This window comes from Cyclopterus lumpus, chromosome 22 (assembly GCF_009769545.1).
Source record: "Cyclopterus lumpus isolate fCycLum1 chromosome 22, fCycLum1.pri, whole genome shotgun sequence".
NCBI classification, from domain to species: domain Eukaryota; kingdom Metazoa; phylum Chordata; class Actinopteri; order Perciformes; family Cyclopteridae; genus Cyclopterus; species Cyclopterus lumpus.
Window position 1 is genome coordinate 623,275 of NC_046987.1, and position 20,974 is coordinate 644,248.

Below are 20,974 nucleotides of genomic sequence, written 5' to 3' on the forward strand. Positions count from 1 at the left end.
TTTAACAGGGCACCAACATGATGAAGGTGCAGTATCTCAAAAAGGCTTTAAATGGCTATAAAAATAAATTATTATTTTCAAAAATAATTAATAAGTATATTGAATATGATATAATTAATTAATAATCTCCTTGGTGCACCAATTTTCTTAACAAAAGAAACATAATAGACAAATAATGAAGTCTAATAAAATACAATAAACCATCAATTTGGAACTGTGGTTTATTAGATTATTATATTCCCAAATTATAATACCTGAATTAATAACTCAAACCAAAAATGTACAGGATTGATATCAATAGCTATTAAGTTGGAGGAGATGTGACATATCAGAGGTGGTATTCAGCATCAAATAGACCAGTGTAGAATAAAGGTGAAACACACAATATAAATCAAACTAAACTAAACAAACCACATAGTGTGTGTGTGGGTGTTAGGGAGAGAGAGGAGGAACAGACAAAATGGCGTTCTGGGTTCACAATAGTAACTGAAGCGTTATTTATACTCGCGGTTGAGACAGGGTGCAAGCTCTGAGCATGATTGGAGGTGCTCTGCACTACAATATTCTCATCATGAGGGCATCAATGAACTGTGAAGAATCCAAGACAACAAGTGTAACTCATAGATATTCCCATAGACTGCAGGTGTGACTGACCAAAAGCCATGAAATAACCTCCACAATACCAAAGAGGGATCACTATTATCTGTAAACTCATATAAAATATTAATGGACTATTTTATTACCTTTGTACAAGCCCTGTAAAAAAACAAGTTAAGTATTACACACATTATAAAGAATCAAAGGTTGACAATATCCTGTGAACTATTTGATTTGGCAGCAAAGTATTTACTGAAATGTAAATTTTAAGACCTGATTGGAAAGCATTTCAAACTGAATTATTTGTATAATCCCTAGACATGTAAACCGTGCTTTTATCAGTGAACTATTTGTGACAGTCGAGTGGCCAAGTGACAACAATGATGAGGTGTACATCAAACGCCTCAACCACTTGCAGCTGTGATTACATAATTGTCTTGTGCGCGCCTCGTGCCAGCTTCACTACGACGAGTATAAGATATAAGATAAGCTCGAGGCTTTGATTGGACGCTGCAGCTGATCGGACTGATCGCTGGAGTTTCATACCAGAGTGAAGACGATCAGAGATTAATCTCTATGTATTAGTTTTGATTTCTGATTCACCATTTGGTTAAAATATATCTTCATTGTAGGTCTGAACAACAGATGGACCACAAAGAACTTTCTTCATTTATAAAAAGATTTGTCTTTTCTTTATCTGTTACTTCCCTCATTAACGTTTATGATGGATACAATTATAGTCAGAGAGAGAGAGTCTGTCTGTCAGCAGAAACACTTTTTACATTATTTATCATCCTTGGCATTCAGTCACGTGAGGCTGATTGTTCAGAAGTGTCGGGTTTGATGAGTTATACAATTTAAGTTTAACCTGAAACATAAAGCCTAATAAAGTAATTACAGTGTTCAAGAGAAACCATAATCATATTCTGGGTTATTTTATAATGTCGTCACAATCAGAATTTCAAAACAAACAGATGCAAAGAATTCATAAATAAGATGTGTCTTTGGACAAGACACTTTACCCCAAATGTCTCCCATGGCTGTGCCTACGGTGTATGAATGTGAATGTTAGTTACTGCTGATGTGCGGGTGGAACCTTAGCCCCTCCAATCAGTGTGTGAATGGGTGAATGATGTAGTGTTAAAGTGCTTTAAGTGGTCGGAAGACTAGAAAAGTGCTATATAAGTACAGGTCCATTTACAGTATTGTATATATTTACAGGCCAGTTTTTCTTTTCTTCTTTGTCATTTTCACGGAATTGGTTTAACAATCAAAAGTGGGTTTTACGTTATAAAAGGTTGATTTAGTTACAGTATCATCCTCCTCCACAAATTCACATTACATTCTATCTTCTGACCCAAATTCTCCCCTTGTTGTAGTCGAACAAGCAAGGAAACACTAAACATAATCCCTTACTCCAGATATCATTTTAATGTTTTTACCTAGCTTTGGGAGCCCTCTGATCAAGATGTCCTGCTTATGTGATCAATAATCTATCATGTAAAAGCCCTGTTTTACAACTAAACCGAAAACATGGATTTTATGTTAATGTCTTTAGTACAATTGAGATAAAGTAGTTGTTGCCATATGTAAACAACATGTAATAGAGGTTTGAGAACAAAACCAGGAAACATTCATGGTCATGGCTGAAAGAACAGACCTGTGAGATTTGTTTACACACATCCACCCTGATCGTCTGTTTTACAGCATCAGGCTATGTCTGCCTTCATTTTGGACAGACAACAGTCAGGATTTGCAGGACCACTAGAGGTTCTTGTCAGGTAAACAAGTTTACACATTTCACTTCATATTCTCACATTCCTTTTATAATCTCTGCATTTGTTTGAGTGTGTACGTGGATACCTCCTTTGTAGGATCTTTTCTTTTTGGCCATTTCAGCCCCAGAAGCTATCATGCAGGAGGGGTGAGATCATAATGCACTCACTGGGGCACGTAATAACTTTATTTGGTGTGTGTCCACGACTAGTCTGTGTGTGTGTATGTGTGTGTACGTACAGAAAGCTGTCTATATGACAGTATCGATCTACATCCATATCATCCAATAAAGCTGCTGAATGTGGCAGGTGTTGGAACTGGTGAAGCTCTACTCTCTGTCTCTTTTTTTTCTCCATATTGTTAGCTGGCTCCAGGTTTAGTTCTCTCAAAAGCTTGCCTAATTCAAGTTAATTTAACTACCTGTTACCTCTATTAGAGCACCAAATTAGTCACAGAAAATAGTGCCCAACAAATGCACTATTCCAACTGTTGCAATATACAACATTCAGGGTATTAATATCTCATCAAACTATTATCTATGTAAAGATAGAGTAGTTATGTCTACCTACTCTCCCTCTGTCTGTGTGTGTTGTTATCAGAGCTTCTTCTTGCTTTCATATGGCAGTCATAGCTGATAACACCGTCCTGATTGAAAGCATCCTTAGTTACCAAAATAAACACAATTAAAGCTGCACGCAGCGATGTGCGGGTCCTCGTTCCTCCCCCACGTCGGGGGTACTGGCCAGACGCCGGCTCAAGCGGCCCGGGAATGTCTGCGACCGTCGGAGTAAGCGTCTGTGAGTTAGACGTTTTTTCCTGCATGGAGCGATGCTGGAAATTATACTATACTGCAAACAGTCCACCACTTGCTGTATCCACTGTATGGCCCGAGACAACATGCATCAACATAATACATTTGAAGGGGATCTGATCAATTTCCTTCATCAGGAGTTTAGTAACATATAGTTGCTTGAAATACACAAGAATTACTGGAAAAATCACACAAACTGACTTCCGGTACCGTTTAGAGCATGGTCCCAAGAGACTTTCCTTTCAGTTTACATGTTTTACATATGCCTACCAAGTTTAATTAATGTAGGTGAAGCGTAGCGCCGGGGCTGCTTAAATGAATGTTTGTAGGGGGCGCTATCGAGCCATATTGCCATTCTAAAGCATCAAAATCGTATCAGGTAACTACATCTTTGACTTTAAATGTGTGTGCTGTCTCCCGGTAAACCCACCAGCCTTTTGATCCTGACTCTGTTTAACTGTTTCCGGAAGTTTGAAATAACAGTCAAAGATACCTGGAATCTTGTGTGTTGCATTTGGGTCCTTATACAACCGGTTACAATCAGAAGACTCGAAAGGCGCTATACAAATGGAAGTCCATTACCATTTATGGTCCCAATCACTAGTTTCAAGTCTTCTTCAGCATGATCTTCATTTAATAAAGTATGGTCCATTTTAGAGACCTTAAAGCAGGCTATGCTTTAAGGGCTACCTTGTGATTGAAAGGTTGTTACCAGTGTGTTCTCTGGTTGGGGAGTTGTCCATGTTTTCATCTTACAACTTTAACCCTTTCACATTGTGTTTTCATTTGGTTAAAATGGTTAATAACATTTTGGTTGCCTAAATAAAAAAAAATAAAGTGGTGACAGCCAAAAACCAAGATGCCGATGGCCAAATCCTATGGGTGTCATCACTGTGACTGTCTTCTTCAGTCTATGAGTTGAAAGATACAGCGTTCCCTTCCCTTGCAAATATAAGTGAGATTCACTGTTAGCCCAAAAGGTAGATGAGAGGAAAACTTAACTTTGAAAGGAGAAAATGGATTTACAGCTTGAACATATTGTCCAGCGGGTGTGTTTTTGTATCGAGATAGATTTGTCTCAGTATTATTTGTGTGAACAAATTGACACGCTGTGTGTAAATGTGTAACCTGTAAACATAAAACACCTTTCAAAAATACAAAAAAGATTGTGCAAATATAATAATACAGAATACATATGAATACATTAATATGAATTCATTAATATCTTCCCAACAGCCATTGAACAGGCATTTGTGAATCCAGTTTAATTTGCGATTTAAAAAGGCATTTGTGGATCTCAATTCTACACTTGTAAAATTGCATTTAACGCACACAGTAAAGTGTTTTAAAAAAAATCTTCCACCAGTCTGAACACAAATCCATTTCCTTCACTCTGCCATCTTTGCGATGCAGGTGATTGCCTGCTGAGGTCAATTCTGCATTTAGACGTAAGAGCACACAATATTTCTATGAGCTGTTTTTTTCTTCTCCAAAACACAGCAAAAGTAAATGCATTCATTCTATTATTAGGATAATGCCACACTGTAGTGAACATCCACCGAAGGATTATACAACTGAAATGTCAATGACACAATCTGAATTAATAAACTTCATCCAGAGACTTCCCTGAGGGACCTATCGATCAGATATTGGTTGAATTCTCAATGTATGCTTGCTGCTGTTCCCAAACTGTTTAGCCGATTAGTGGCGAATGTCAACTTCTGCTGCAGAAGTTAGTCGTTTGTTGCAAAAATACAAGCAATATCCAAGCATATCTAAGTAAAATGACGAAATAAGTCGTAATGTTTTATGGTTATTTATTCCAACAACATAACAGCAGGTCAAACTTATTTTACTCTGCTGGCATATTGGGTCTGCAATTTTACTTCCTCATTACACATGGTGCTTCTGAACTGTTCTACTGTTGTCCATTCATTTTGTTGCCATGCTCTTCTGATATGAAACTAAATAAATTATGAATTGATTTCCAAAGTGTTGTCAACATTCCCAAAATATCCTCATTCTATCAATATATTAACATGTTAAATACCTGTAAGAAACAACCATCATAGCGAGATGTTGATTTATTTTTTATGACAAACTTATTATCATTTCAGGAGGGTTAATTCATTTGTTCATGTGTTGTTCATGTGTAAAATCAAAACTGACGGAGCACATGAGAAAATCAGTGTCTGTTGCGTCTCTGTCTTTCTCAAATGATAGTGTGCCATACTTACATTTATTCATCCTTTTTATACCTTTATTCCATTTAAATTACAACCAAATCAGTTTATTCATCTCTTTCATGATAGTAGTACCTTTTTAATTGTGTATTAAACTCAAAGGCTGCAGCTGAGGGTTGATAGGTTTGCAAAGCCTAGCACTAATCGATCCAAACACATTCAGAAAACTAGCATCCGTTTGACCAAAAGAAATATGAATTAAGACATTTTTATTAATCTGTATATGTATGTTATTTCAGCATTCTTTTTATCCCTTTATTCCATTTAAATTACAACAAAATCAGTTTATTTTGGGTTTATACAACTGTTGTAAACCAGCTGACATGTGGCTTGCTATACTGGGAATATGGCAGTTCAAAGCAGCAATAGAGGGTGAGGGCGACTGTGGCTCAGTGGTGAGTCCTTCAATCAGAGGATAGGCGGTTCGATACCTGGCTCCACTAGCCCATGTCGATGTGTCCTTGTGCAAGACACTTAATCCCCCCCCCCCACTGCTTCTTAATAACTAAGGTAAGTGCAGAGAATAATTTACCCACAGGGATAAATAAAAGTGTACATTTCTTTCTTCTTTTCTAGCTCCTCCCATCAGTGTATGAATGGGTGTGAATGAAGTGATGTATAGTTAAAGCGCTTTGAGTGGTCGGAAGACTAGAAAAGCGCTATATAAGTACAGGTCCTTTTATTTAGAGGTATGTTTGCTCATTTACAATATCAGTAATAACTAGACTAGGCAGGGCAGGTAAGACTGATGTTGATTCTACGTGGGTCTTGAAGAGATAATCATTAGTTCATATTCATATTGTAATTGAAATTCTACAGAACACAATGTAACATCATCTCTTCTCCCACATTATCATCACCCCGCTCTCCCCATAGTTTCATGTTGAAGTGTCCTTGAGCAACACACTGAATCCCCAGTTGCTCCTCAGGCGCTTCACTTCAGCTCACTGCTCCTTAATAACTAAGGATGGGTCAAATGCAGAGAAGGATTTCCCTACTGTGGGATCAATAAAGTGTTAATTAAAATGTTGTAAAGCTGCACTCATGCAGATACTCGTGTCGTGGTGGCTGATGGATTGTGTTGTGACTGAGCCCACAGTCTTAAACAACAGTGAGTTAATTGAAGATGACCTCACAGATAACAAGTCCTGACTGGACCATTTCTCTTCGTTATCCCTCAGTTTAGCTGGCCCGTTCTTCTCTTTCACTTCCATGGTCTCCCGAGTACAAAAGCAGCAATCGTGGGTATTTTGTCCATGATTTATGAAACATTGTCGACACGGTGGTAAGCCGCTCCACCTCTCTGGCACGTCTACCATGAGAATAGCAAATAAATGCAAATAATCCCATGGTCGAACTTGGTGCAAGTAGCGTGATGTGAAAATTCGCTTTGCATCTGGTGAGAACACAGCATAAGCAACTCAACAGGCATGCAACTACCGCCAGTGTAAACCCACCCGTCTCATTATTACACACAGAGTAACTGACGCAGTATGAGTGTGAGATGGTCCACACAGATCCGGTTGGAGGGGAGATGAATGCGTCAAACAAACGAGGAACTTTCATTCAGGAGAATGCTGTTCTTGTCCTATGTGAAACTCATGATTGGTTGCGTCAGTCTTATGTCTGTGAGTCATTAGTGTCATTAGGCACGTGACCCGCTTGAGTCATGTTAGTCGTTAGTCAGTCAAGTTAAAGTCAACCACGCTTTTTTCCTAAACCTTTCGAAGTGGTTTTGTTGTCTAAACATAACTTCCTTTGAAAACAAGGTATATTTTTAAAAGACAATATGCAATGTTGACACATCATCTCTGACACAATCAAAACTGACACTGGAGGGGAAAGCAGAGCATCATAGTTTGAAGCTTAGGGTCACTGACCAAGCTGCAGTATTTGACTCATTGGTGTAGGAATGTGTGGTTCTCTAGTGAGTAGTACATCACTGAAGTTAACAGCATCTCTTTCAGCAACATCAACTGTCAGTTGTCACTCAATTAATGCCATTAGCAACTACTACTGAATGGCTTTTGATGTATTTTCCTCAATTAAGTCCAAAAAGTATGTAATTATCCTTTCTTGAAAAAAGAGCACAATGGTTACAGTATGTACATTTGAACCTACAGATGGTACTCGCCCACCATGCAGCCACAGAGGACACAGTTTATTTATTAAGTGTATTCTCCAATTTATAATGAATTAATGAGCTGGTGGGAAAATGTCTAGTAGAGCCCTTTGTGAAATAACAGTCATGTTTTTAATACTTGATTATTGTTCTATCATTGGAGGTGTTTTGGAAGTAAGACCAACTGCAATGTCAGACTGTCATACTAACAGTGAGATAAGATGTCAGTTTGCAGTTAGAGGGAATGGGGATGCGCTCCCAAGGGAGTTTGGGTGAGCTGTGGTTTCCGCGATACGTGGCTTATGATTGAAATCTACATTTCTATACTGCTCATTAACCAAGGGCAAACAAACAAGTTGCACATTTGCAATATCAGTAATTTGAAAAGGCAGGGCAGGTAAGACTGGGAAGTCGAATTACTGTTAATATTTTTACTGTGACATTCTCGAGAAAAACATTCTCTGCTCCATCATCATCATCATCATCATCACCACCACCACCACTGATTATGCCTTAGTTGTCTATGTTAAAGAGATGAAAGCAGTGACTATTTTCCTACCCCAACTTTTTCAGTGTGAGGCGCAGGGGGGGGGGATCCTCATAGTGTCGTGGTGGCTGATGGATTGTTTTGTGACAGAGCCCATTCTTAAACAAGTGAGTTAATTGAAAATGATCTCCCAGATAACAAGTCCTGACTGGACCATTTCTCTGTGTTAACCCTCAGCTCTGGGGGCCCATTCCTCTCTTTCTTTTACCACTTCCCTGCTTGTATTTCAATTTGATCAAGATTAGAATAATTGTTCCCGTCTTTGCTTCTTTATGTCTTATCACAAGTATAACCACTGTGTCACGAGCCAGCTATTTGATAGGAAATAGCAATTCTACTGGCAGGATTAGGCCTTAGATGCTGTTAGATTATAGCTATCTGCAAGCTCTCTTTACTTCTCCCATCGCCTGCATTCCCCCACCTGGTTAAAGGGTTTTTGGGAGGGAGTTTTTTCTGCTCAGCTGTGAGGTCCCGGGACAGAAGATGTCGTATGTGTACAGATTGTATAGCCCTCTGAGGCAAATTAAAAAATAAATAAACTCCTCCGCAAATCATGGTGGAGGAGTTTGAGTGGCTGGGAGCATTAGCCCCTGGTTCAAAAAACCCTGATAGCGACCCACGGAATCCAGCCACCTTGGAAACCGGGGAACCCTCCCGGAGTCAGACCTAGGAGGAGAGCTCGCCGGCAAGCGTCTGGTGAGCAGAACCTTCACCAATGGGGCCCGGTAGGGCTCAGCCCAAAGAAAGAACATGGAGCAGCCCCCCTTTGGACTCACCACCTGGAGGGACAAGCATCAGGGCTGGGTGCTATTTGGATTAGGGAGGGGGCCAGGCAGGGGGCCTGGGCGAGCCGATCTCCAGCAGCAAAGAATAGCTCTCGGGACGTGGAACATCACCTTGCTAGCAGGGGAAGAGCCTGAACTAGTGCAGGAGGTGGAGAGGTACCAGCTAGATATAGTTGGGCTCACCTCCATGTACAGCACTGGCTCTGGAACCCTAACCCTCGCCCCATATGCCTCGCGAAGGCCGCTAAGGTAGTCAACAAGCTCCTTGGTGGCAAGGCGCCGGGGGTGGATGAGATCTGCCCTGTGATGCTGAAGATGCTGGACATTGTTTGGCTCTCTTAACTGACATGCCTTTTCAATGTCCCATAGGGTTCGGGAACAGTGCCCATGGACTGGCAGACTGGGATGATGTTCCCATTTTCAAAAAGGGGGACTGGCGAGTGTGCTAGAACTATCGGAGTATCACACTACTCAGCCTCCCGGGGGCTTATGCCAGGGTGCTTGAAAGGAGGCTCCAACTGTTTGTTGAACCTCAGATTCAAGAGGAGCAGTGCGGATTCCGTCACGGTCGTAGAACAGTGGACCATCTCTTAATCCTTGCAAGACTACTGGAGGGGTCCAGGGAGCTTGCCCAACCAGTCTACATGTGCTTTGTAGACTTGGAGAAGTCTTTCGACCGGGTGCCTTTGGGGTTTTTGTCGGAGTATGCGGTGCCTGACCCGTAGCAACGGGCCATCCGGTATCTGTATGATTGCAGTAGGAGCTGTGTTTGTATTCTTAAGTCAGATACGTTCCCGGTGGGTGTCGGCCTCCGCCAGGGTTGCCCTTTATCACCGGTCCTGTTCATGACTTTCATGAACAAGATATCTAGGCGCAGCTGGGGGTGGAGAATGTCAGGTTTCGGTCTCGGGATCGCCTCTCTGCCGTTCGCAGATGATGTGGTCCTGTTGGCCTCATCAGACCGTGAACTCCAGCATTCACTGGGGCATTTTGCAGCAGATTGTGATGTTTAGTTTATTAACTGGTTCTCCATTAGCTGACACCTTAGCGGCCGCTAATCTTTCTGGGGTCCACAGTGAGGACAAAATGTAACATATACAAAACGTGCAAAACATGTGAAACAAACCAGTTAAAAATAGTACAAACAGAATAATAAAAATACCAAAAATTAAAATGGTACAGTCAGATGCATAAGTGCAGTCAAGGACTAGGATGTATATTGTGCAGGTGACTAGAAAAGCAATGTCAAGTGGTTAATGGCAAGTGGTTAATGGCTGAGGTGCGCCTTTAATTGTTTTTTAAATTACAGATTATTAGCTCTATGAGATATATGAGGAGGTAGTAAATTCCAAGAAGTAATTGCACGAACAATAACTACGTTTGAGGAGTTTTTTTCTTGGGGTTGGAGGTATCAAGCGAACTAAGCTAGTGTTCCTTGTGTGATGGTTATGTCTGTTACGTGTATATTGTAACTGATTTGAGAAATATTCAGGTGTCTGATTAAATACTACCTTTCTGAAAAACAAGAGAAGGCTATAGTGAAGTGTATTTTCCAATGAGAACCATGACAGGCAAGAGTGTATATATGCTTTATTAGTTCTTATTGAACACTGAAATGTTAATCAGGTAGCTCGGTTTTGAACCAGTTGTAGTTTATTTATGTCCTTCTTAGCAGCTGCTGACCATATGAATGAACAGTATAGCAGGTGACAAAAGATCAAGGACTGTAACGCCTGAAAAACAATAGTGTTAAATAAGCAAAGCACTTTCTGGTCATAGCTATGCCCCTTCCCATTTTAGTGACAATACCGCCAATGTGCTCACACCACAACAACTGTTTGTCCAACACTACACCCAGTAGTTTGGTCTTCTTGACCTGTTCTATTGCCGAAACCTGACATTGACAGGTGAAGCTGTGTGTCACCAATTCAATTCAATTAAGTTAATTTTATATAGCCCAATATCACAAATTACAAATTTGCCTCAGAGGGCTTTACCATCTGTACACAAACGACATCCCTGTCCCAGGACCTCACATCGGATCCGGAAAACTTCCAAGAAATAGAAAAAACCCTTTCACGGGGGAAAAAAAGAGAAGAAGCCTTCAGGAGAACAACAGAGGAGGATCCCTCTCCCCGGATGGACAGAAGCAATAGATGTCACGTGTACAGAATGAATAGCATTACAGAGTTACATAAACACATTCAATGAATATGACAAAATGTATGAATGGACCTCCACAATCCATGAAACCGAAGGATGTAGAGAGGAGGGGGGGCGCATCAGCAGAGTCAAGGCAGGAGGCCGGCTCACCAGCAAAGAGGCATCAGACACAGCCAAGTCCAGTGGACCCTATGAGACGTGAAGTCACAAAGACTCCGGGGAGGAAGCAGAGTTAGTGGGAGCCTGTCGGTGCAGGAGGTCAGAAAGGGGCTCTCAGGTTCAGGGTTGTGAAGGGCTTTGTGAGGAGAATCTTGAACTGAATTATTTGCTGTAGGGGAGCCAGTGGAGCTTTAGAAGGACTGGGGTGATGTAATCTCTGTGCAGGGAGTGGGAGAGGAGACGAGCAGCTGAATTCTAGATGTATTGTAGTTTGCTGACTTCCTTCTTTACTTCAGCATTGTTGAGAGATGGACTCGAGATCTTGATGCAACTTTTGCCTTTAGTTATGGTCCTTGAAACCATCTTGTTCACACAAGAAGGTTTCGGCATTCAAACCACGTGGTACCTCGTCAGCTGGATATTTCCTTTTGAGCAGATGAACCTCTACTGGCATTTGCTTGTTAGCTCATTGATCAAATAAGTCCTGTTAGACACTTAGGTGTATTCATCCTTAATGTCATATATATTTTAGCATAGCCTGTCCAAACACTGAACGCACAAGTTAAGTTTCCAATTCCAACCTCAACAATATATCCATTCTGGCTGCGAGAGTTGCTTAGGCAAGCTCTAATCTCGGAAGGTTTATCTTTTTCAGTGGTGTTGCCAAGGATTTCCACAGAACAAAACCTGATTCAGCCCTAACTATAAGCACTATTAAAGAGGAAAGTCTTAAGTCTACTCTTAAATGAGGTGACTGTCTGCCTCCCAGACTGAAAGTGGAAGCTGGTTCCATAAAAGAGGAGCTTGATAACTGAAGGCTGTCATTGAGCATATTCCTTGGGCCAAACAATACTTTCATTTTTAGAAATGTTCACTCCAGATCCTGATTTAGAATGGTTGCAGGTTCCTGTTTGTTTGAAGCATTGCTATACAGTGGCATGTCATCTGGATACATTACCATTTTGGCATTCTTGATTGACAAAGGGAGATCATTTATGAAAATATAAAAGAGTAAGGGGCCTAAGCAACTAACATATTTACAGTCTGATAAACTACCATTATAAAAGACTCTTTGCAATCTCTCAGAAAGATAACTGACAATCCAAGAGAATGCCGTAATGCTGAATCCATAACTTTCAAGTTTAGTTTCCAAGCCCACTCCACTTGAGGACAGATCGGCACTTGAGAGCAAGAGATCATCAATCTTGCCTCTAATAGTTAAAATATTTTCATTAAAGAAATTCATGAAGTCATTACTACTGAGGTCTATAGGAATACACGGCTCCACAGAGCTGTGACTCTCTGTCAGCCTGGCTACAGTGCTAAAGAGAAACCTGGGGTTGTTCTTATTTTTCTCTATTACTGATGAGTAATAGGCTGCTCTGGCATTACGGAGAGCCTTCTTATATGTTTTAAGACCATCTAAACTAAGCGTGATTCTTCCAGATTGGTGGAACGCCATATGGTTTCTGTACTCTCTGACAAAAGCCAATCGAGTCCAACAATGAGATAAATGCAGCACTAAGGCAATCATTATCGACATCTACGGGCATATTAAAATCTCCTACAATAATAACCTTGTTTTAAGGACTAAACTTGATAGAAACTCTGAGAATTCATATAGAAATTCTGAATATGGACCTAGTGGCCGGTACAGTATAACAAATAGAATTGTCTGTATTGTTTTCAAGGTTGGATGTGAAAGACTATGAACAAGGCTTTCAAATGAGTTGTAGTTTAATTTAGGTTTAGGATTTATCAATAGGCTTGAGTCAAAGATGGCTGCTACTCCACCTCCTCGACCGGTGCCTCGAGGAATTTGAGTATTAATATGACTTGTAGGAGTTGATTCATTTAGGCTGACATATTCTTCATGACTCAGCCAGGTTTCAGTAAGACAGAATGAATCAATGTGATTATTCTGATATTAAATCATTTACTAATACAGCTTTACTGTACAATTACTATACACTTTTACTGTGGTAATACTCTCTATTTCTCCCTCTGTTCAGTTTAATAACATGATTTCTTAATTTACAGTACATTTTCCTATCAGACAGTAAGCCAGATGTTTCAGCCGATATTTTTGTCTCATTCCGTTGCACCATAAGTGTTTTTTAATCTCTACTGAGCCAAGGAGGCACATTTTTCATTTACATTTGTTTTTTTCAATGGTGCATGTTTATCAGCTATTCCCATAAATAATTTCATGAATATACTGAGTGCAAAATCTGGGTCCTCCTCTTGACACGCTATTGACCAGTTACGATTCTTTACATCCTCCATAAAAGATTCTTCTTGGAAGTGCTTGTATGACCTTTTGTGTGTAATCCTACAGGCTGCTTACTGGACTTTAGTTTTCCTTTTTAAGTGCTATTAAATTGTGAACGCTGAAACCAAGAACTACTGACACTGCTTTAGAGCAGTGTTCAGGGGTATTTGTGAAGAAGTGATTAATACATTTAGATGATCTTAGCCCATTCTTATTTGTACTAGTTCTTGTTGGTAGTGCCCTGGCTACTGCAAGAAGCTTCTTCTTTAACGGACAGGTAGATAATCAATATCAATATTTAAATCACTATTATGACCCAGGGTAAAAAGCCTCCCCTTGATGCTGTTCACCTCCCTGCCTGGGAGGGGGGCTATGACATGTTTTGCTTTGCTTTGTGCCTTGTGCCTTTTTCTAATTGCAGGTGATTGGACGGCAGTTCTTAAGAGGGAACCTGTGGGGGCCGGCTCTCTCTCTCTCCAGCTTCCAACTGGGCCATGCCGCATAGCACTTATTCTTGGGTGGTGGTGGGGTTAGACAGGGTGTCGGTAGGGGTGAGAAGCCTTTTTGTTTAACCCTGTTTTCGGGTAGGGAGATAGGTAAGACATCTGTACTTTCTTTTGTTGTCTAGGGAAGTTAGGTATCTTGCTCAGATTGTTTTGTTTGTTATTTTGGGCCATGCTCACCCTGAAGAAACTATGACACAATAAACAACTATTGTTCCTTACAAAACTGCAGCATTGGTTCTAATTTAGGAGGTGGGAAGACCCGTCCGTATGCTACGCTCCGGCTCCCCTAGGCCGGGTGTAACAATCACCCACAAAAAAACACTTCTCGGTTTTCATCACTCGATTTATCGAACATTTAACAAGCATGACATATTCGCACTAGGCGGCCTATAGCAGCAACTCACAAGTATAGGTTTAGTTTGTGGCAGGTGAACTTGTAACTACAGTGCCTCAATGTCACACATCATTAAATCATCTTGTATGTTTACTGGAATGTTATTCTGGACATTAAAAGCCATACCTCACCCATATCTGTTCCGGTCTTTCCTGAACATGGCGTATCATCTACCGCTAGTTCTGTGTTTTTAAATGAGTCATGGATATGGATGCATGTATACGGATGTTGTTTGGTTGCATCATACAACTTAATTCATGGATCTTTCTTAAGCTACAAATGTTTACATGAGCTATCAGCAGGCCTCCTACGACAGCTCTCCCGTCGCCAACCCTGCCCGTTTAGACTTTCCCGCCTTGCCTCTGCCCTGTAAACCGCCATAGCCTTCTGTCCCTGACCACGAGAACTGCCTCAACTCCCTCTGGTGCCTGTCGGCTTTTCCCCCGAAAGCAGATCCTAGACTGGTTGTGTTTTGTAAAGTCTGCCTGGAATAAAGCTTGTCGAAATGCTTTTTGGACCCTGTTGTACTGCATCTGGGTGTTACAGAAATACAAATATGTTTAAATGTTATGTGGTTTGAATCAAAGCATTCACAGTTTGACAATTTGACTTGCCAATGACTTGCAATTAAAAAATAAAGACCTCTGACTTGACTTCGACTTGCCCTCAAGAGATTGAGAGTTGATTTGATACTTGCTTTGACAGGATTTGATTCTTGACTTGCCTGTAGTACAAACAAATTTAGGGTTAACCTTAGGGTTAACTTAACCTGCTGTTAGTTATGTTGGAGATAGCAATCAAGTCTTTTAAAAGCACCGCCTAATGACCAATCAGAGCTCGATCATTAGATAATATTACACAAATGTAAAAAAAGTTTTGATTCAGACTAGAAGTAACACAGTTTGAACTAATACATGCAGAAAGGACAGCTGTTAAAAAAATGCTAATTGTATGAATGTGTTTAAATTAATAGATTTATTATATCACTTAACATCTAGGGCAAATTAATGTGCTGCAGATGTATTCTTATGGTGTGCATACAATATTTTAGCCTTATTCATTTATCTACACTCTACAATCATTCTCTTATGATTTAGGTGCATCGAATATTCAGTTAGGTGCATCAGCTTCTTGAGCCGTGTGATGTGTCAGAATCATGTAGTCCTGTTTTACTTTTATTTATATATATATATATATATATATATATATATATATATATATATATATATATATATATAAATAAATACACACATATATATCAGTCTAGATGGATCCTAGGTCCTGCCTCCTTGCCCCTGCTTCCTGCATCCAGACATGTCTACTACTCATTTTTCATAAATTTCTGTCATATTCATTGCATGTGTTGTAACGCTGTTCATCTGTACACATGACATCTATTGCTTCTGTTCATCTGGGGAGAGGGATCCTCCTCTGTTTCTCTCCTGAAGGTTTCTATCCTTTTTTCCCCATGAAAGGTTTTTTTGGGAGTTTTTCCTGATCTGATGTGAGGTCCTGGGACAGGGATGTCGTACAGATTGTAAAGCCTTCTGAGGCAAATTTGTAATTTGTGATATTGGCCTATACAAAATAAACTGAATTGAATTAGATGAAGCAGTGATATTATAAATCCGGTAATTTACACATTCACAGTTACTTTCAGTCTGAATAATGTGTTTAACTTCTTTGTATTTGTCTAATATTATAGTTTACATTTGAAAAATATGTCTCTTTGCTAACAGCAGTCTAGTCCATTGTGATTGGTCAGATACTGCTAACACGCCCCTTTATGTAAACCTCAGAGGCCTATTGAGAAACCCTGGGTTGATTTACCGAGCGGATGACCAGCTTTGTATGATTGCATAGTGGAATTGCAGTTGTTAAGCCAAATAACCAAAACATACCGTCAGTATGTTTAACCTTGTTGTTAACCTACTTAAGTCATCAATATGACTTAAGTAGAGCTCTGGTTCCAGCATCTTATTGAAGCTATGATCCTGAGAATAATATCCAACTCCAAACAGCTATGTTTTTACTGCTAATTATGGGCTTTATTTAAATCTGTCCTTTCCTCTTTTGTACTCTTACCCAGCCAGAGAAGAGAATGTGGCCACTTTCCGTGGCTCAGAGTACTTCTGCTACGATCTCTCCCAGAACCCTATCCAGAGCAGCAGCGATGAGATTACACTATCCTTCAAGACGTGGCAGCGCAACGGCCTTATCCTTCACACCGGCAAGTCAGCTGACTATGTCAACCTGGCACTGAAGGACGGCGCTGTCTCCCTCGTTATCAATCTGGGCTCTGGAGCCTTTGAGGCCATCGTAGAGCCAGTCAATGGGAAGTTCAACGACAACTCGTGGCATGATGTCAAAGTGACCCGCAACCTCCGGCAGGTAAGGCACAGCTTTCTTGAACTCATGTTATTGACATGTGGTTAGGTGGTAGTAGGTAGACAGCTAGGTAGGTAAATAGGTAGACATATAGGTAGGTAGTTTGATAGGTAGGTTGATAGGTAGGTATGTAGGTAACCAGGTTTGTAGGCAAGTAGTTGTTACAGGTAGGTACGTTTACAGGTAGGTAGACAGATAGCTAGGTGAGTAGACAGCTGGGTAGGTAGTTAAGTAGACAGCTATGTAGGTAAACATGTAGATAGGTAGGTAGGTAGGTAAGAAGAAAGGTAGGTAAGTAGGTCTGTCGGTAGGTAACAGGTTGCTAGGCAAGTAGACAGGTAATTAGACAAGGAGGTACGTAAGTAGACAGGTGGGTAAGTAGGTATTTGTCATATCATTTCAGTAGTCATCAACCTATTCACAGAGCAGCTTTGGAACATTAACTGGCTGCTAGCTGACTATAAGATTATATAATCCAAGAATGTAGTCACTTGCAACAATGCAAATAATTGTTCACATTGTCATTCATACGTGAGCAAAATGCTGCAATGTAGAGCCCAGCTGTTGTCGAGACGAACAGCTTTGTAATATAAGCAGTTTCAAAGCAGGTGTACAAAACAGATTAGTTAACTTTATTTTACCCGCAACAAATTTAATTGCACATACCTTGATAGGTATGGACCTTTCTACAACACATATCTTTTAAAATACTTTTGAGAAAGACAGCACACATGGTAGAACCTTGATATGGAGACAGACCACACACATCTTTACCTCTGGATGCTTTTCAAATACTTTTAATGTTTTGTCTCTGTTTCCACCTGTTAACCTCTACCATTGAGTGTAAGTAAGTCATCATTTACGGAATGACATGAACCATTGTTTTTACTAACGTGTACTAACTCACTCACTTTTCATCATTTGGTTCATTTGTTTTACTTTAATGTATTAACAAACCCAATGGTCAACTGTGTAAATGTGTTTCTTACCCACCCCACCTTTGTGAAAAGCAAACAGGCATTGAACGCGCAATGGTAAACACACTCCATTGTATGGTAGATATCATTATTTTTTATCATTCTTTAGTTTGCTGTGTATTTTCCTCTTCATATTCTTGGACTTCCATAAATCTAAATACCATTCCCCCACAAAAAACAATGGTATTTCTCAGCTTTCATGATTGTTTTACTTTTCTTGTCCTTCTTTCATTCTCCTGATTGCTTTTGTGCTTTCCTTCTTTTTTTTCATCCTCTTCTTTAGTTAAACATAACATTTGCACTTCTAGGGTTTTACTGAAACTGTTTCATTTCAGATTGTTGTGTCTAGGGTGTTTAGATAACTGTTAAGAAGCGTATTACAATCTGTGAAGGACAGGGTACGCATAAAGCTGGGAGAGCAGGTAAATAGGGTAAAAATAGGGATTGTATTCACCCAAAGCATTGACAAGCATTAACATGGGTAACACAATTACAAAAGTAACACACAAGTAACTATATACATTTAACATAATTGCTCTGAAGTCTAATTACAATTTAACGTAGTGAGTGCTCTTCTGACAAAGAGACACTGCCCCTAATCTCCTAACTATATATCATATATATACTATGCTGGCCAGTCCATAGTTGATTGCAGAGAGGGAAGACAGTCCTCCTCTGTAGTCCAGATGTAGTAGCTCCTGAGAACAAAAGTCGAATTGTCCAGGCTAATCTACTGTATGTAGGCTGGTGTAATGCCAGAAGGATGGTCGGCTACAGGACACTGACAGGACACTTGTATTGACCTTAACTCAATTTTACTTGATTTCGTGCACTCAATCTGGAAATGTAAAATGGGCCAAAACAAGAGTCTTTATGTCTTAATGTTAATTAAAAGAACTGTGAAACATCACCTTCACATTTGGTGATGGGACTAATGAGTAGAACAGGCCAGAAAGTTGACTGCAGGTGGGAGGGAGGTGGAGATGGTAGGGATGGAACACTGCAACTCAATGTTGACTTTACCCTTGCTATGCAACAGCAATGGGCATCTTACTTAACATTACGTAACTTCGCGCAAAACACTCTGCAAAGGCAGGAATAATTATTTATACTAGTAATTTTATTACATTGTAGTTATTTTAATATAAACTATGATGTTTTTCTGACCTTAATGAAGTAGTTTTCTTCCCATAACCTACCTATATAATTTGTGTACAGTGAAACTATTTCCAACTGCAAATGGCCTTAGGCTACTTCAAGTACAGGTACCAACGGGACAAAAAGGATGCTCATTAAAATCGGAAGCTTTGGCTGGCTTGACCACATTTTTTGGGGGGGCTTTCTGTCTTTATTGGATAGTGGTAATCAGGAAAGGGGGGAAGGGGTTCAGTGCATGATAGTTGGCAGACCTGAGTTACGTCCACTGGTGCATGGAGAACTGGGAAATATGTGCACAACAAAAATTGATCATGCACTACTGTGGATTTGAATGTGATATTTCGAGCCCTATCCACTAACACAACAAGCATTTTGGATGAACAGTAATTATACACAGACTGTGCTGTGTACAGTCTACAAAGCACTCTTGAGTGGACATTTACCTTTGGAGATAAATGTTTAGATGAAGTGGGATCAATGTAGGCTAATGAAATTAAAATAAACAGTGGAAGACAATCAAGGTTGAAATTGAGTAGACGTGGCATGTTGCTTCAGTACAGCACTTGGTTAAACTAAGCTAAGCAGCAAGTGAATGCAAATAATTCTTCACCTTTAGGTGAGGCTACTTACCCATGTGTTTGTCTTTTGTCTCTCTATCTCTAGTAAAGAAAACAGGATTCTAATTGATATTGGAATTCTTTAAATATCATTACATTTTGAAAATCTAAAATACCATAAAAGAACAACAGAAGTTGAAGGATCATACAGAGTAAACTACTCTATAGGCATTCAATTAAAAAAAATGTAGAAGTAGTATAAGTAAAATGTACTTACGGTATAAGATACAAATTAATTTCCTTTCAGCATGTTATATCATACTTTATAGAATTAATGGATTGTTATTACTGTTTTAAAATGTTGTTGTACTAGACTTTCATTTCAAATTAAAATGTTGCCAGAGCTTGGAGGTTTTTACCTGATGTCCTGCAGTGTGGGTGTGTCCTCTGCCAGTTATGTCTGCATGTTTGCATTCCATTTTGTGTGGCTTGACACTAACTCCTCCCTCTTCTCCGTTGGTTTGAGTGTTTTTTGTCTGCTTCTGCATACCGCTTCTGTTATCTTTATTAGATTTACATATTTAGACACACAAGGAGATCAATAGAACATTACATAGTGCATTAGATCTAAAACATTAGACCATCTTCGATCCTGAAAATTCAAGAAAAACATATTTTCACACTCACTGTTTATTTCTCTCTGTCAGGTGACAATATCCGTGGATGGGATTCTGACTACCACGGGTTACACCCAGGAGGACTACACCATGTTGGGCTCTGATGACTTCTTCTATGTGGGTGGAAGTCCCAGCACCGCAGACCTTCCTGGATCTCCAGTCAGCAACAACTTCATGGGTTGTCTCAAGGAGGTAAAGTACCTGGCTCATCGTTTCCTGCTTGTTGGAGAGAAACAAGTTGCTGATACTGATATCTAATAGAATATATTATAACTCACAAGTGTTGCCTTTTATTATTTATTTATATATATATATATATATATATATATATATATATATATATATATATATATATCTGAGTCTGCAATCATGAAGAAAAAAATGACCCCAAGGATTAGTAACCAGATGAAATGAGACAACTAGAGGCAGGGATACAGCACATTTAAAGAGAGGCGTTAGTCCGCTTATAGGCTGATGAGGGTATGACGCTGTGCTATTGGCTAGGAGTGCCCAGCTGTTAAACAGCTGATCGCGGAATCAGCTGGAATGGAGTATATGCCAATAGAGTGCGTGAGTCGTATTTATGGAGAGGACTACAAGCTTAAGTGTGCCAAGATCGACTTCTGACTAAACATACACTATGGAGTACTACACATTCATATATATATATATATATATATATATATATATTTATTTTAATGTGTACAAAGACACATGTAAAGACCTCCACAATAACCCTCAAAATAAATGTATCACGCTCACATAAATCAAGATTACTGTAAAAGTTTTTGGTACGGAATGGGCAACTAGGCATTTCAAGTATTTGTTGCCATTTTTATTTT

The 20,974-nt window shown here is 39.7% G+C and overlaps 1 protein-coding gene across 18 annotated transcripts in view; it reads left to right on the top strand.

The window, feature by feature from the left end:
* The window catches only part of nrxn3a (neurexin 3a), a 140,520-nt gene that overhangs the window by 33,228 nt on the left and 86,318 nt on the right, over window positions 1-20,974 (top strand). For 7 of the 18 annotated variants that reach the window (XM_034525290.1, XM_034525291.1, XM_034525298.1 and 4 more), the window contains 2 exons: window positions 16,465-16,766; window positions 20,163-20,324. In XM_034525290.1, the coding sequence (XP_034381181.1) occupies window positions 16,465-16,766; window positions 20,163-20,324 (464 nt within the window). Of the gene's footprint in view, window positions 1-7,951; window positions 7,960-13,980; window positions 14,021-16,464; window positions 16,767-17,773; window positions 17,819-20,162; window positions 20,325-20,974 lie in introns of all 18 variants that reach the window. The other 11 variants (XM_034525292.1, XM_034525296.1, XM_034525303.1 and 8 more) reach the window with 5 other exon arrangements.